Source organism: Natator depressus, chromosome 7 (assembly GCF_965152275.1).
Source record: "Natator depressus isolate rNatDep1 chromosome 7, rNatDep2.hap1, whole genome shotgun sequence".
Lineage (NCBI taxonomy): Eukaryota > Metazoa > Chordata > Testudines > Cheloniidae > Natator > Natator depressus.
In genome coordinates this window covers 121,784,969-121,801,377 of record NC_134240.1, presented here as the reverse complement: position 1 = coordinate 121,801,377, position 16,409 = coordinate 121,784,969, and the positions used below count along the sequence as shown (strand labels likewise).

General features: G+C 49.6%; 1 protein-coding gene across 2 annotated transcripts in view; it reads left to right on the top strand.

The window, feature by feature from the left end:
- Positions 1 to 8,280: 8,280 nt before the first annotated feature.
- Positions 8,281 to 16,409, top strand: part of OGA (O-GlcNAcase) — a 39,324-nt gene continuing 31,195 nt past the window's right edge. Inside the window, exons 1-5 of one of the 2 annotated variants that reach the window (XM_074959492.1) lie at positions 8,281 to 8,479; positions 12,873 to 12,924; positions 13,275 to 13,372; positions 15,029 to 15,159; positions 16,201 to 16,372. In XM_074959492.1, coding sequence (XP_074815593.1) covers positions 8,281 to 8,479; positions 12,873 to 12,924; positions 13,275 to 13,372; positions 15,029 to 15,159; positions 16,201 to 16,372 — 652 coding nt within the window. Of the gene's footprint in view, positions 8,480 to 8,879; positions 9,019 to 12,872; positions 12,925 to 13,274; positions 13,373 to 15,028; positions 15,160 to 16,200; positions 16,373 to 16,409 lie in introns of those variants that run through there. The other variant, XM_074959493.1, reaches the window with a different exon arrangement.

The window sequence follows — 16,409 nt, the reverse complement described above, 5'->3', positions numbered from 1 at the left end:
GCACCACCCTGCTGTGTCTGGGCGTCTGTGGGGCGGCGGGTGGGGGCAGGGGGCCCAGCCACAGGGTGCTAGCTGGAGGGGGGAGGTCCTGGCTAGAGCCTGGCAGGGCAGGGGCTTGTTGGGGGAGGCCTGCTGTGGGGGTGGGGGCTCAGCACATCACCCCTGGCTAGTGCTCCTGCCTTCAAAGACCCCTCTCCAGCACCGGGGCTGCCAGGGGCGCTGCAGGGTGGGTGCCCATGTGCATTGCTGGTGGTGTCGGTCACGCGTGGGCACGTGCAGGGGTTTCATGGGGGAGATGCTGCAGGTGCCCACGGTGCGATGGTGCTGCCCGGCTGGGGGCATTAGAAGGGCCCTAGATTCACCCGCACACAGGGAGCCAGTGTAACCTACACAGCAGCGGCGAGTCCGTCCCAGCCGAGGAGCCTTGGTGCTGCCACTCCAGCTGCAGCAGCTCATGCTTTCCCTCCTGAAGGTCCCTGATCCAATCCTGGGGGTGGCCACGGGGCTGTCTGGGGGAGGACCAAAGGGACAATTTACCCAGGGCTCCCCAAAATGGTGGAAGGGTGGCCAGGCCAAATGTGCCTGAGTGGTGGCGGATGGAGGCACAGTGCTGGGAGCTGCCGTCACTAGAGCGGGGAAGGACTTGCCCACCCCAGCTGACCATCGCCACCACTGGCATCATGGTGCTGGGCCTGAAGCGACCCGCCAGGCCGAGCACTGGGAAGGAGGGATGGCGTCTGGGGGGTGGGGGATACTGCTTGCAGGGGGCCCAGAGCTCAGAGAGAGGCAGGACTGGGCTGGGGGGGGGGGGAGGGCAGCAACCCCACAGTCCTGGGCCCTCTTTGACCCCCTGCCCTCTTCTTAAACTCTTTCGTTTACTCTGCACGGTAAGGTTTCGGAAGGGGAGAGGGTGGCCTTAGTGTCAGGTTTTGAGCTGGTGGGAGGTTCAACGCCTGGGGGCACCCGCCCGACACCAGCGCTTACCGCACACCCGCTGGAAGATCCTGGCTCAGGCAGGACGGGTTAAAACCAAGAATTCCTGCTCTAAGCTGGGTCTCATCCGCTGGAAAGCCCAGGTGAGGGGCTCTGGCCTGTGATATGCAGGAGGGCAGACTGGCGGAGATGCTGGTCCTAAGATTGCAGCTGGGCCATGTGTACAGTTCTAGTCCCGCAGGTTCCAGAAAGCTGAATTCTACCTGGACCAGGTGCAGAGCCGGGCCATGCAGCGCCACGCTTACACGCGGCGGCTAAGGGAACATCTCTGGGGCCAGGTGGCGGTGTCATGCCCAGCTCAAGGCCACGTGCCCACACCCATTCAGCTCGAGTGCTAAAAACAGCATCTGGCATGGCAGGAGGAGCTAGCCAGCCATGCATGTGGCTGGCGGCTTGGACGGGCTCGTCCTTGCACCGCAGCAGTGATGTGAGCATGAGCTGAGCCCCCGCAGGGATGGCAACAGTGCTGGGACTGCCACGGCCAGCGCCCTGTGCAGCTGTACCAGAGCAGAGTTTGGCTTGTTCCAAACGGCCGAGCGGGCCCCGCTTGTGCATTCTAAATACGTCAGCGGGGAGGAGCTGGTGACGCTAAGGGACAGTGTTGGCCCAACAACGAACGGGGATAAACTGGTTGTGAGCAATTCAGGCTGGAGAGGAGCAGCAGGTTTCTAACCCCTGGAGGGGTGAGGGTCTGGAGCAGTGGGGCAAACACCCTGACTAGCTTTAGACGGAGCTTGTGAAGTCTAGGAAGGGGATGATCCGATGGGGTTGCTGCAACAGCAGGGGCTGGGGTCCATGACCCAGGAGGGCCCCTCCCCGTCTCTGGGCCATGTTCCTCATGTCCCAGGTGCACTGGGGGGCTGGAACAATTTTTATAGTGGGGGTGCTGAGAGTTATTGAAGCAAGCTCTAAACCCTGGATATAAAGGAAACCACTTCAAGTCAGGGGTGCTGCAGCCCTCCACACCCCTAGTCCCAGCACCTCTGCAGACGCATACTGGCAAACAAGCGTTCCTGCTCAACAGATCGCTGGCCGAGAGCTGGGCTGATGGCTGGGCCTTGCTAGTCCTGTCAGCAGGGCGAGGGCAGCCTCCCAGCACCCTGACCCCCCACTCACATCCTGGGCCTGTGACCCCCCCCAAGAGGATGGATTTTTTTGGGGGGGGGGAGAGGGATCTGGTCTCTGTTTTTTCCAAAGGCGCAGAGATCAGGAGGGGGCAGACGGGTCAGGTCCAGCCGGAAGCTGGTGTGAGGGGGAAGGCAGCATGCAGGACGCACATCTGGGGGGGAGGAGAGGGGTTGGCAGCACCTGGGGAGCACAGGCCAGGGGACTGGGGAGCGGTCCCAGCAGCATGGAGGTGGGTTAGAGGGGGGTGGGTTGTGGCTTTCCGCTCCTCTCTTCCCTGCCCCCTCGAGCTCCAGCTGGGCTGTGGGCGCAGGGACGGAGGGGGTGACTGCCCTGTGAGCGCGGCTGGGGCCGTGGGGTCCTGGCAGATAGGGTGCTGGGAGCGGCCTGGCAAGGCTGGTTTGGGGGGGGCCCAGCTCTCGCTCCCTGGGCAGCTCCATCCACCTCTGTTGGGGTGGTCTGGCTGTGAACGGGGCCAGGCCAGGCCCTTCACACCCTGCCCAGCTTGGCTGATGGAACCTAGAGCCGGGCCTGCCATGGGCTGGCTCAGAGTGCCCTCTTGTGGCAGAGGGGTGCTAAAACACCGCCTCAGCACCCCAAAACCACAGGGTCCTCTTAGCTCCTCGGGTCCTCCCCCGGCCAGGATGGGAGCCAGTGCCCTGCCACAGGAGATGGCAGACCGCAAAGCGCTGCATTCATCTTAACGGCTCATCTATCTCCCCTTCTGTAGCATGCTGCGGCCTGACCCCGGTGAACAAGGGGTTACGCTCAGAGCAGCCTGCCCTGACACAGGTGTTGGGAGAAGGGCTCTGAGAAAGGCCAGGAGGTGAGCTTGGGTAGGCAGGGCCTGGAGCCCCAGCTGGGGCCTTTTCTGCTCCGTGAGGTGATTTTTTTCCCTCCCCCATGCGGACTTTCCCTAGCTACTTGCAGGCCCCCGCTCACCAGCTGAGCAGCCGCCCTGACCCAGGGCAGTACTGAGCCGCTTGACAACCTACCTCTAGAGAAATAAGAAAGAATTACACGGCGAAGATGCGCATGGAGCTTTACAAAGAGAGTAACACCTGACCGAGAATGAGAAGCAATGGGGTCTAATGGAACAGGCACCGGCCTGGAAGTCAGGAGCTGTGAGTTCTAGTCCTTGCACTGCCACTGAGCTTCTGGGCAAATCATTTCTTCTGTTTCCCCTCCCACGCATTGTCCATCCTGGCTAGGCTGGGAGCAGTCTGGGACAGGGACTGTCTCTGCATCTGCACAGCATCTGCCACAATGGGGTCCTGATCTCAGCTGGGGCCTCTGGATGCTACCCCACCACTGTAATAATTCCTGCAGCTGACACTATTGCATGAGCGGAGATCAGCAGCAATCAAACCGGCAGCTGGTTCTCTGCATGAAATAAGAAGGTGAAGAGGGCTGCATTTGCCTGCCTCTCTCCCCAGGCCATGCTGCCACAGCTGTGGTCAGCAAGGGTGCTTGACCTGGGGTGGCTAGCAAGGTGCTCTCTGAGGGCTCCAGCACTCTGAAAATTGTTCCCCGTTTGCCCCCTTGGTCTGACTTCTGGCCATGGCGCCAGTGCTTAATTTGTAATGAAAGATGTGCTGGGGCTCAAGCAGTTTTTTTAGTTTCATAACTGATGCGCCAACCGCAGAGGTGCCGGGGCTCAGCCCTGGCAAGTCCTGGCACAAATTAAGCCCTGCATGCCGCAAAAGACCCGTTTGGAGGGTCTCTGGAGGGGCTGAGAGTCTGCTTCCTAGTTGATGAAGGGGGAAGGTGGCTGGCCAGCCAAGTTCCTGTGGAGCTGGTGAGTTTAAATACAATTAAACCTCAGTAGCATTACTGTATAATTAATGATGCCAGGGTGCATCCACGTCGGCACAGAGTTGCCTGCTGAGAAAGCACTGATGTTGCTGTATGTGTCCCGTGCCACTACGCTGTGCCTGAGAAAAAATTCCCCAGCTGCTGCTTGTAGGCGTGCAGGAGAGAGTGAGGTTAACACGGGTTCACAGTTGTATGTCAGCTTCCATTCTGCCAGCAGTGGGGGGTGACAATCAAACGACTGCATGGCTTGGAGGTCAGCTCGAAATTGCTGCACAGGGGGCTGCAACCAAAGCCTGAGCATGCTATTGATCAGCAGAAGGCGTTTTCCAGCCCCCAGGGTAGGAATTACAGGTGCCTAGAATGCATGGGAGCCAGGAAACAATGCGGCAGTGCGGTTACTCCATTTTCAGTTCTCCCCACAAGGGTATTGATGAACCTGTGGCTACAGTGAACCTGCACTTGTCTACAGGTGCGTGTCCGTCCGGAGGTCTCTCTCTGTGTCTATACATAGATCTCTGTGTCCACAAACAGGGCATTGTAATTATAACTGTCAAAGGAGAAAAGGAAAGGGCAGGTTTGAGCCACTACCCATGTCAGAGACTCCAGGACCCCTTAGTTCCCTCAACTGCCACAAGGAAGTGACAGAAGCCTGAAATACAAAGACCCTTATCCCGCTCTGACAACCTCTCCTTGGGGGAAACAAGCCCTGGCAGTCACATGGTTACTCCTCCCTTCCATGTGTTAGCACAGACCAGCATGGACAAGGGGCCTGCACCATCTTCTACAAACATCAAAGAAAAATAAATGGATGGACAAAATGGGCTGGAACTCCAAAAACACCCAGATTTTTGGCTCCTCTCCCAACCTCTTTGGCTGGAAATCAGGTGAGGGTGGGCTTTCTTGTCTGAGTCCTGGCACGTCCTGGTTCCGGCTTGGTCAGAGCTTCCAGAAGAGACTCTGTATTTTTGGTGGCATTCCTGTCTGGAAGCACGTGCTGCATGGAAATGACCCATCCAGACCCTCAAACGACCCAGGATTTGGGGCCTGATTTGAGCTTTCAGTCTTTGAGAGAGGAGTGGGGTGTCCTTATTTTATGTCAGCAAGGTTACCTATATCTATGACAAATGGAAACATGTGAGCATGTCTGCTGAGGAGCTGGTGTGATCCGCCTTTCACTTATACTGGTGATGGTGGTGTCCCTTTCGAACCAAGCGGCTGCTCCAAGTTGAAGGCTGGTATTTTCTTTGGTGCAGTCTCGTTTAGTTACAAGAAATGTACAAAGACCTGCTTCCGCAAACAGAACTGAAGGCGAAAGGAATAGCTGCTTAGCTTACAGGCCCCAGCTTCTTGAATCAACTGTCTAAAGACAAGTTATCGGTGTAATCTGGACACACTTGATGGAGAGTTGGCATTGGATTCTGAGTTGTCAGACTTTTGCATTTCATGACAGCAATCTTCTCAGGAGAGGAGACTCCCTAATTCCGTTGCTTTTATTCTGCATATTTTATTCTGCAGACCACAGCTTGAGAACGTTTCAGGCTAGCCTGGGTGTTTACAGCTGCCTCAGGAAAATTAATTTCCCCTAGAAGTACAGTGGATTTGACCTATGGCCTCCATGTCACAAATTCGTAAAGTATAGGTAAAATATAGACAACTGTAACTTGGGGAAGTCACTCCCCAGCTGTGCTTCAGTTTCCCCTCCCACTCTTTGCCTGTCCTGTCTATTTAGACCGTGAGCTCTTCATTATAGTGATTCTCTTGCTCGGTGTGTGTACACAATGGGGCCCCAGGTGCTGTCATACAAATAACTAATATTCCTTTACAAAGTTGTCTGTTCATGATCTCTTACACCCCAAATTAAGGAGTACCTAGGGGCTCAGGACAATGTATCTGCCCTATGGGATAGTCCGTGAACCCAATGTTGTGTTTTAAGCCATGCACAGAGAGGAGCTGGCAACTTCTTTTAAGAGCAGCTTGTTCAAAGAGTATTTTAAAAGTAACTGGGGATGTTCTCTCTTAGATGAGTGGATCTTTGCTGCTTCCTCGGGCTTGGACTTAATTCTCTCTTTGTTGGTGCACTGTCTATAGGAGAGCTGAGCTACTTGTAATTGGACAGGACTGCCTTAAGCACAGTTCAATGAATTCAACAACCAGGCATGCTGATCTGGTTGAAGAACCAGTGCAGGATTGCCCTGAATCCACAAGACGCCATTCTAAACTGTTTCAGTGGCAATGGCTTCGGGCTGCATACCTATCCGACACATAAGAGAAGCAGTGGATTCTGGGAGACTGTGAAGGACCAACAATGCACTGTGGGACAGTAGCAGGAGGACTAGCTGAACCACTTAATTGGTCCATGTCTGCAGTGGCTCGGAAACCATTCAGAGTGAACGGGTCCTCAGACTTGCGTAAATCAAGCCTATCCCTGACTGTAAAAGCAGCTCAAGCACCTTTGTGTCAATAAGCGTTTTTCCAAGATTCATCGATTCCAAGGCGAGAAGGGACAACGGTGATCATCTAGTCTGACCTCCTGTATAGCACAGGCCAGAGAACTGCCCCAAAATAATTTCTAGAGCAGATCTTGTAGAAAAACATCCAGTCTTGATTTTAAAATGGTCAGTGATGAAGAATCCACCACGGCCAGGGTTCTAGGAGGTTTGAATGGTAAATTTCTGTAGTGTAGACCAGGCTTGTGGGACCAGAATTGAGTTGTGTCACTCATTTTCCCTGTGACCTCACTTTCCCCCAAGAGACTAGAGTCCCTTAGGACTTTGTACTTCTCATTCCTAAAAAGGGAAGCAAAATATGCCAATCCTACAGTTCAGTGACAGCAATGAAAGTTCGGAATAACTCCTGCCTTTGTCACATTTACTTTGCATATACACTCAGAGCAGAATCTGGCTCCTAATGCCCGAGGCCCTTGTTAGTTCTCATTTACATTCCTCTCAATCCACGGATGCTGCGCTTTCACTCCCAGCGACAGCGCACGGGGCAGCAGGAGTCATTCATACAGTGCCTTCGTGTTCTTACAGGGCACCCCCTTCTCAGAGACTCTCATTGCTTGCCCTGCAAACATCACCGGTCTGTGTGTAACTTCTCCGCTAGTCTCTCTCGCTCTTCGGCTACCTCTACGCTGCACGTTGGTCGGTAAAACTTTTGTCGGCCGGGGGAGGCGTGGAAAAACCCCACCCCGGCCCAACAAACGGTGCTGGCGTCCGTGGTTTTATTTTGTCGCCAGGCGCGCTCTCCCCGACCGACAAAGGGCCGCTCCGCTGCATGCTGTAAGGCGCCCCGTGTAGACGTAGCCGGAGGGTTTCCCATCCCAGCCTCTTCAGCGGCCAGAGCCCACGTCCCGCCGCACGCGAGGCCCGTAACTTCTGCTGGAGGCGGATCTTGCTGGGTGGGGTCCTGTGTGCAGGCTGTTCCGGCTGATCAGCGTGGCCGGAGCCTTTGCTCTGGGCTCTTCTCCCCCTGCGTAAACTGCCATGCGGGGTAAAGCGAGGAGGGCCGTGGGTTAGGAGGGCGCCAAGCCGCGGTCTCCCATCCCAGGGCTGACCCAGCCCGGCCCTGCTTAGCTTGGGAGGGCGGCAGACCACGCGCAGCGCCAGGCTGTCAGGCCTCGGGAGGTCGGGGCCAGGCGGCTACGGAAAGTGGGTCAAGCCCTGGGGGAGGCGGTGCCTGTCCTCCCCCTGCACATGCGCACTGAGATACCCCCTCCGTCCAGCGGCGGGCCTCTCCCGAAGTCGCCATGGGCTACCCCAGGCGGCCAGCGCGTGCGCGTCGGCAGAGTAAACACACCGACCGCCACGAGTTCACTGCGCAAGCGCCCTTTCCCTCCCGACGCTTGCGCATTAACATCTGCCGCCTCTCCCCTCCCCCTGTGGCCTCCGAGACATGCGCACTAGCGCGCTATCGTCTCTGCGCACGCGTAGTGAGCCACCGCTTCCTTTCCCCCCACCCCCTCTGACCTGATGGGCATGCGTAGTGGCGCCCCCTCTCCGGTCCCCACGCCGTACGCATGCGCGCTAGGTGGCCGAATCCCTGTGTTCCCCCTGAGGTAACACCGTCTCCTCAGTCCGTTGTCCCCTCGGAAGCCCTGCGGGTCCCGCGGTGCCGGCTCGGGGGCGCCAGGCCGCTGTCGGACCGGACGCGAGATCCCCGGGGCGGCGGCGCCTTTTCTTCCCGAGCGGGCGGGGCGGCTCCGGGCGGGGCGGCGCGGACCGGTTGGGGCCGGTTCCCCGCGCAGGCGCAGGGCCCCATAAACAGGAAGCGGCGGCCGGGGCGCCCGGAGACAAAGGGCTGGGCCAGGCCCGGCGCGGGCGGGGGTCCCTGGCGGGCGGCGGCGGCATGGTGCAGAAGGAGGGGCAGGCGGCGCTGGAGGAGCGGGAGCCACAGGGCAGCCCCAACCCGGCCGGGCTGCCGGTGGCTCCGCTGGAAGCGGCGGGGGCCTCCGCGGGGCCGGGCCCGAGCCTGAGCGGGGAGGAGACGGACACGGAGACCGAGACGGTGGCCGGGGCCCGGCGCTTCCTCTGCGGCGTCGTGGAAGGTAAGGGGGGTTGCCGGTAACCAAGGCAACGGGGGTCCTTGGCGAGTCTCGCTCTCGCCCCTCCCCCCACGCGGGGGCTCCTCTCTGCCCCGCCCCGGGCCGCTCCCTCTGCCCTGGAGCCCGGTCGCCTCCTTCGCGATCGGCTTCGTGTTCCGGCTCCTGCTTGCTGCTTGTGCACGGCCCTTGGTCGGGGTTGACTGCGGGGCACGTCCGGCCCCACCCTGGGGTACCTCGGGGAGGGGGCGGGCACGTCCGGCACCACGCTGCAGATTCTCCCCACCCTGGGGTACCTGGCGGGGGCACAGCCGGCCCCACCCCCTATGGTGCTCGCCAGGCTGGTAGATCAATGGGCTTGTAGCGCAGGCGCAGTCTGGCGTTCCTGGCTAGCTCGTGTGTGCGGGGGCGGAGACCCAGCCTGCAGGGCCGTCCTGCAGCACAGAAACCCGAGCCGTGCTGCCTGCCTGCATGTTAGCAGTTCAGGCTTCTCCTGCCTAAGAAATAGGTGATTCCACGGGCATCTGGTCTCACATTAGTACGAAGTAAGTCCCTATTCTCTATTGTGCTGTCGCTTGTCATTTTAATTGCACCATGGAATAATCTGCTTGTTTTTCTTGGCATATTTGTTGCACTGAGATCTTGTGCAGATTTTATTATGGTGACAGCTGTAAAATAAAGTAGGCTTGAGGCTTTTTTGACGGTGATGTAGCTGGATGCTTGTAATCTGGAAAGATAAAGTTTATTCTGGACATAATTGTTTATAACTAGACTGGTAAGTTTTAGATTTGTAGAGAACTTTTTCAGTTGGACAACAAAACAGCAGATTCAGTGGGGAGTGAAATGGATTGTTTATCAAAGTTAGCATTTACATTGCTTTTGTTCATGTCTAAAAGAAAAACACCCTTTGGCTGCAGTCAATATTAACATAACGTAAGGATGGCCAGTCTGGGTCAGACCAAATGTCCATCTAGCCCATATCCTGTCTTCTGACAGTGCCCAATGCCAGGTGTCGCAGAGGGAATGAACAGGGAATCATCAAGTGATCCATCCCCTGTCGCCCATTCCCAGTTTCTGGCAAACAGAGGCTAGGGACACCATCCCTGCACATCCTGGCTCATAGCCATTGATGGACCTATTCTCCATGAATTTATCTAGTTCTTTTTTGAACCCTGTTATAGTCTTGGTCTTCACAACATCCTCTGGCAAGGTGTTCCACAGGTTGACTGTGCATTGTGTGAAAAAATACTTCCTTTTGTTTGTTTTTAAACCTTTTAGTTTGGTGGCCCCTAGTTCTTGTGTTATGAGAAGGCATAAATAATACTTCCTTATCTACTTTCTCCACACCAGTCATGATTTTATAGATCTCTATCATATCCCCCCTTAGTCTCTCTTTTCCAAGCTGAAAAGTCCCAGTGTTATTAATCTCTCCTCATATGGCAGCTGTTCCATATCCCTAATAATTTTTTGCCCTTTTCTGAACCTTTTCCAATTCTGGTATATCTTTTTTTATCACTTTTTAAAAATGTCTCGTTTGGTGGTATTGTCATTGCTAATATCTGTCATGCTTTTTGGCACTTATTAGTTCTTAAGTACAGCTAGCCTGGGAATATTCAATTCTACGCAAAAATGTTCATTACTGAAGTAGATTTTTACCTTGTAGTGAAAGGTGCCAGATTGATAGCACTGGCAATTGAAGCCAGGGAACAGAGAAGCACAGATGGCAGCAGCGAAGGCCTTTTGTATTATTTCCTGTACTAAGATGAGTACGTTTCACATAAGATACCAGATAGCTGTCAGATGGTGGTAAGCTTCTGATCACTTCTGGCTGATTTGCTTTGAATCTGAGACCTAGAGATGAAAGGCTTTCTATCAAATTACTCCTCTCCAAGTCTCTCCCTCTCTCCATTCTCTCACCTTCCCACGAGACCATTTTGTTTATATAGTGGTACCAACTAGACCCTAGGTCCCTAGACCTGTGCTAGGTACTGTACAGATATATAGCAAAAAGAAGGTCTCTGCTCTGAAGAGCTTTCAATCTAAGTATATAGGCAATGAGTGGGAATCGGGATCTCAGTAACATATCAGAGAGATAGATACAGCGAAGGTTGCAGAGGGGGATTTAACATGATCAAAGGGATGAGTCTGGAACTGTTGTTGGCAGCAGCAAAGTGGGCCACAATGGCATTGGTCAAGGCCAGAGATGAAGAAATTGGTAGCTTAGATACTGAGGGCCTGGACAAAAGCTTTTGCTGCAGATGGGGAGGAAAGGCCTGAAGTGGACACACTGTGACAGGAAGAATTATCAGGGTCTCAAGTTTTCCCGGATCTGATGGTCAAGTATAGCAACCAGATTAAGACCCTTAGTAACAAGGAATGAGGGTATGTGTGGGAGGATGGAAATTAAAACTCTGTTCTGCCTATGTTTTAATCTCTCTGCTGGACGCCCACAAAGAGAGATGGGAAAGACAGACCAAGATCAGAAGGATGTTAACATTGTCCTCAGCTGCCATGTCTTAGCATCCCTTTAAATCAGAGTACTGTCCGGTTTAAATATCTTAAAACACTACTAGCACTTTAGATTAAAATATATTAATCTAAATGTACTCTTCATTGTTTATACTTTAACCCGACCCATTATCTTTCACTGCTTTTTTTTTTTTAAGTTGGCATCTTGATTTCACTTCAGGTTACTACACGATTAGTTTTCAAATTGTGTTCCGATGTTCAGACTACTCTACATACATCTCATAGAAGTGCCAAGTATTGACTCGGCACACCATTAATTAGGTCCCTTTGTGATTAGGTAGATCTGTTTGTTTTCCTAATTTAGGACCAGATTTGCCTTCCAGTGACAATGCATCCCTATTACATTTCTGTAAATGAGAAGAATTTGTCTGTTACCTTGTTTGTTCTGTGCACACCACCGCTCCTCTTTATTTGCTCTGCTGTTTCACTGTCCTCCATTTGTCAGTTCACAATTTCAACCAGATGGGAGCAGTAGCACCTAACTTCACCACTTTGTGGCACTAAGTAACTAAAAATCGCTCTGTTAATAATGACCTTTAAAAGTTGAGCTTATTTAGAGCTCCTCAAACTTAAAATCACAGGGTTCACTTTTAATAGGTAACAAGTCAATTTTTTAACATAGGACACTCTCAAATTGTACCTTGTTTTAAAAAGTCAAACATTAGTCTAATGAACGAAGCCTGTCTAGTCTTTCTATTTTAAAATGAAAGTGCAAAAATAGTGATAGTGGGTGATCAGATCTGGAAATAGGACTGTTTAACTTCATGCTAGTGATGTAAGGGCTTCTACATGCTTTTGCTTTGCCATGCCAGTTGCATCATTCATCAAGCAGAGCAGTTATGCTGGATGAAAATGAACGCTTATTACATTTCACTGTTTAGTCTTGGGTCTCTTCCCTCAGACTGCCAAACTGAGACTTTCTAATATGAAGAGTGTCCACTTGTGATTGAAGGTGTGGATCTGTTGGCACATAAGTCTAAGTGAAATTGCTTGAGTAATGATAGGCTAGTCGAGATTGTTTTGTTTTTTGATGAAGTGTCATTCATAGATGGTAGATTGGGAGGAAATTATTAGATTTGAAGTCTGAGGCAGATCAAACTTCTGGATTTCCATTGAAATATTCCTGGAATATGAACTATCTAAAAACCTTCTGTTTAGGCGCCTCTCTATTTTTCACAAGCTGAAACTTTATATTCCTGGGCCTCGTGTAATAAGATGCCAGCATTTCCTAGCTAATGCTGGCACTATCAAGAGCCTTTTTAAAATAGAAAAGGGAACAAATCTTACCTATCCATTTGAGTCTGACCCTCTATTTGCCCAAACCCCACCTCCCATATATTTGAGCATATGTGTAGATTTAGGTAGTGTAACCTGTCTGTATCAAGAAACACTCTCGCACTGGTAATTTATTTTCAGAACGGTTCATTATTCCACTATTAAAGTTCGCTGTTCATCAGACTTCTAGAATGATAGCATAATTGGGTTATTACTGTTCGGGCTACTTGTGTAGTAGTGCTGACCTGACTTGTGAAGGGCATCTGCTGAGAACTTCGGCTTGGATTCTGAAAATTAATTGCTTCAGTGGCTAAAATTATCAGCGTGGATCATAAATTATGTAGGGTGTAATTACATTGAAAATATAGATCTTTTTAGGGTACTACATTTCCCTTATGATTTTTTAGTATGTTATGTTTTTATGCAATTTTGATTATTTTTTCCTGATTGCTAGAAGGTTTTTTTTTTTAACTGAATGTAATAGGAACATTTTATGGGAGGAGGAGAAGAAAAGTGGGTTATAGTGTAATCTTTGTTTCATGAAGCTGATCCAGTCTGATGTATAACTGGATAATTTTAATCTTGTTTCCCACAGGATTTTATGGAAGACCATGGGTTATGGAGCAGAGGAAGGAACTTTTTAGAAGGCAAGTCACGTTTCCCCTTGGTTTGCAATGTGCTGCAGGACAGTAAAACTATCATCTTCCACTTAGTAGAATATTAAGCGTACTCAGGCCTGACTTAGGGCAGCATTTTACATATTATCTGTATTCTAGCTGGGTACATTTCCCTTCTTATCTTGCTCAGGCTGTTCTGGGTTTGTCTAGTCTCAAACTTTTGCAATACCACAGTGAGTTAACAATGTATAGTATAGTGGTAAATGTTCTCAAAGACAAATGGATAAATTTGAGAATGAGATCCTATAAAAAGCAGGTTGGTTGCACTTGTAGAATACTAATGTAGGCTTCCCCCCCTCCCCTCCCCCCCCCCATTATAGGCTTCAGAAATGGGGACTGAATACCTACTTGTATGCTCCAAAAGATGACTACAAGCACAGGATGTTCTGGCGAGAAATGTATTCTGTGGAGGAAGCTGGTAATTGCCTTTATTCCCCTCTGTATTTTCTATAAGTAGTTGCTGAATGAATCACAGTCACTGGTACATGTGCTTGTATGTTTAATAATTGTATCCAGTTTTAAATGTGAATGGCAAAGCAGAAAAGCATTAGGTCAAGGTTTATATACTGAATGCCCCTTGCAAACCTACTTAATGGGGGCTTGCATCATAAAGTTGGGTTTTCCTTCACTTTAATTTTAGCTTTGCATTTCACCTCTAAAACTCCCTTTTTTAAGACCTAGCTTTAGTTTTATTGTGGGATTTACTGTCCTTCAACTTTCCCTCTTCTGGCAGTGAGAGGGGTTCATTTTGAATTTTTTCCTTATCTGTATTGGTCATCTGGACCTTATTGTAAGGAAGGGGAAAATATTTCCTTTTTAAAAGCTATGTTTGAGCAGATCAGCTTGCTCATGTGTCTGGTTGATCAAGTGCACACACGCTAGTGAGGGGAGCCATGTTCGGAACTTCAGCTTCTGGCTTAATCAGAACTTTAAAGTAAAAACCAGAAGTTTGACACTTGGGATTTATTTAGTAGCTGGTGGCTTTCACAATAAGTGGTTACTCTTCTTTCTCTTCCCTGCTTTCCCAGCAGCAGAAGTTATCTAGTTGCATAACTACGGTGTTCTTGTCCAATACTGCCCCAAGTGTTGCCAGCCCTAACAATCTGAAAATAAGTAAAATTGTACAGTCATGGGGCCTGCACCTAGGAGTCTTGCCACTGACTTCATTGAGAAGAGGAGATGGCCCTTACTCAGTTTTAAGGTGCTCTTGGCACCAGTGGAAAAGAGCTATTCTGTCCAAGCACAGAGGCTTGTTGGCTAACAGGGTATTTGTAGGAGTCTCTCCTTTGGGTTAAGGAGAGAGATGATAACCACATCAGAATTAAATCTTGTAGGGGCTACTTTGAATGGTTTTAGGAATAAAGTTAAAGGGATGTTGACAGATTACAATTATATTTATAAAATTTTCTTAACTTACAATGTTATTGGTAACAGGTATTACAGATTCCAAAAAATATATATTTTTTTTACTTCTGTTTCTCTCAGCTTGGAGAATGAAATTTTTTTTTTAAGAGTAACTTCTATTCATAGGTTTTAAAAAGCCACTATTGATGTATCCTGTACCTCAGCAGTATGCAAATATTGCAGTTGAAAGCATCAGAGTTCAAATGAACAAATCCTATTTGCAAAAATTGGATCACTTCTTTAATATTTTTGACCCACATGGAAATGAGTAACAGCTTCAGAGCTTTTAGGTTTGATTCCATATAAAACACTTAAAATGCACCCATGTTTGCCACACAACAACAGAATCAAACTGGCATATTCTCATTCTTTTAAAAGGTTTTTAAAAATAGTGATAAATGTGAAATAAAGCTTAAACCACAAGACAAGTATTTGTCACCATCCCTTTAATGTCGTTTCTCTACCCAATTTGCAATACAGTTTAGTACCTACTGCTGCATCAGTAATCTTAGAACATTCAAAATATTTGTTAAAGCTACCTGAAAACCCTTTCTTGGCTTCTAGCAATGGAGTAATTTACTTTTTATAAGGTATTTCTTAATATTTATGAGGAGGTATCTTAGCTTTCTTATTAATAAACCCTTCTGAAATACCTGGATTTAACTCTTAGAGCAACTCATGACTCTAATCTCGGCTGCCCAAGAATATGAGATAGAATTCATCTATGCCATCTCGCCTGGACTGGATATCACTTTCTCAAATCCAAAAGAAGTGTCCACATTGAAACGCAAGCTGGACCAGGTAGGTCTTGTTGAAACTCTCAACCCATGTGATTTTTAAGAATGTTTGGAACTTCCAAAATAACTCTAACTCATGTGTCTGCTGTGCACTTGGTTGCATTTTTGACCAATTTTGCTTTTTAAGTATTGAACGTAAGTGCCAATGTCTGTATAATGCTATGGCTAATAATATTCAGAGTTTCTCATAAAATGATCAGTCAGGCTTTGGGATTGAAACTACTGCAAGGGTCAGGAAGGACTTTTTTCACCCAGGTTAGATTTTGTACAATTGGCCAGTGCACTGTGGGAACTTCCTTAGAGGCAGGATGCTGGCCTAGATGGAGGACTAGTGATCTGATCTGAAATAGAAATTCTTACTAGCTGTTGTTGAGAGTTTTTTGTTTTTAAAATGATTTTAGGACCCTCAAACTAAGGCTCATTTCCAAGGGGAAGGAGGGTACTCCTCCCAGAAAAATTTCAATAGGGGAAAGGCCTAATGTGCACATTCCTTCTACGTTCCTGTGATGTTCTGCTCCACTTCACCCAAGGGCTGTTGCTGAATTTGATCTTTCCTAGTTGTCTGCTTCTCCTATGAGATAAGCCTTGGATTGGGAAATTGGAACAGACTGACAGTCTCCAGTGGTATCCTGGAGAAAAACATAGTGGTGGGTCAGAGTCATGCATTAATTGGAGATAACTGCCAAGGCGTGCCTCTTCCTTCCTTTATTAGAAAGAGTTTTGAATTTGCAAAGGACACTGTGGAAATGGAAGCACTCCAACATTCATCACTCATCTTGCGATGCTGTGCGCTTTATGCAGGGTACTGTGGATTTGATTTAAATGTTGACATACACTTGGGAAGTTCAAGTGTATTTTTAGATTACAAATTACAAACTGAAAAACAGTGATTCCTCAAACAGAAATTGACTCTACTTATCGTTTCATGGGCTATTTTAGGCGGGGATGGGGGGAACGTTGGCTGAGCCTGTTAAAGGCTAATTAGCTTTTTGTTTTGTTGATTTTCTAAATGGTTCTCTTCACTTCTCCCCCCCTTCTGCTCTAGGTTTCCCAGTTTGGCTGCAGATCCTTTGCACTGCTGTTTGATGATATTGATCACAACATGTGTGCAGCAGATAAAGAAGTCTTTAGCTCCTTTGCTCATGCCCAGGTCTCCATTACTAATGAAATATATCAGTATTTAGGAGAACCAGACACATTCCTATTCTGTCCTACAGGTAAAACATTAGGACTAATTTTACTTTGTGATAGCTT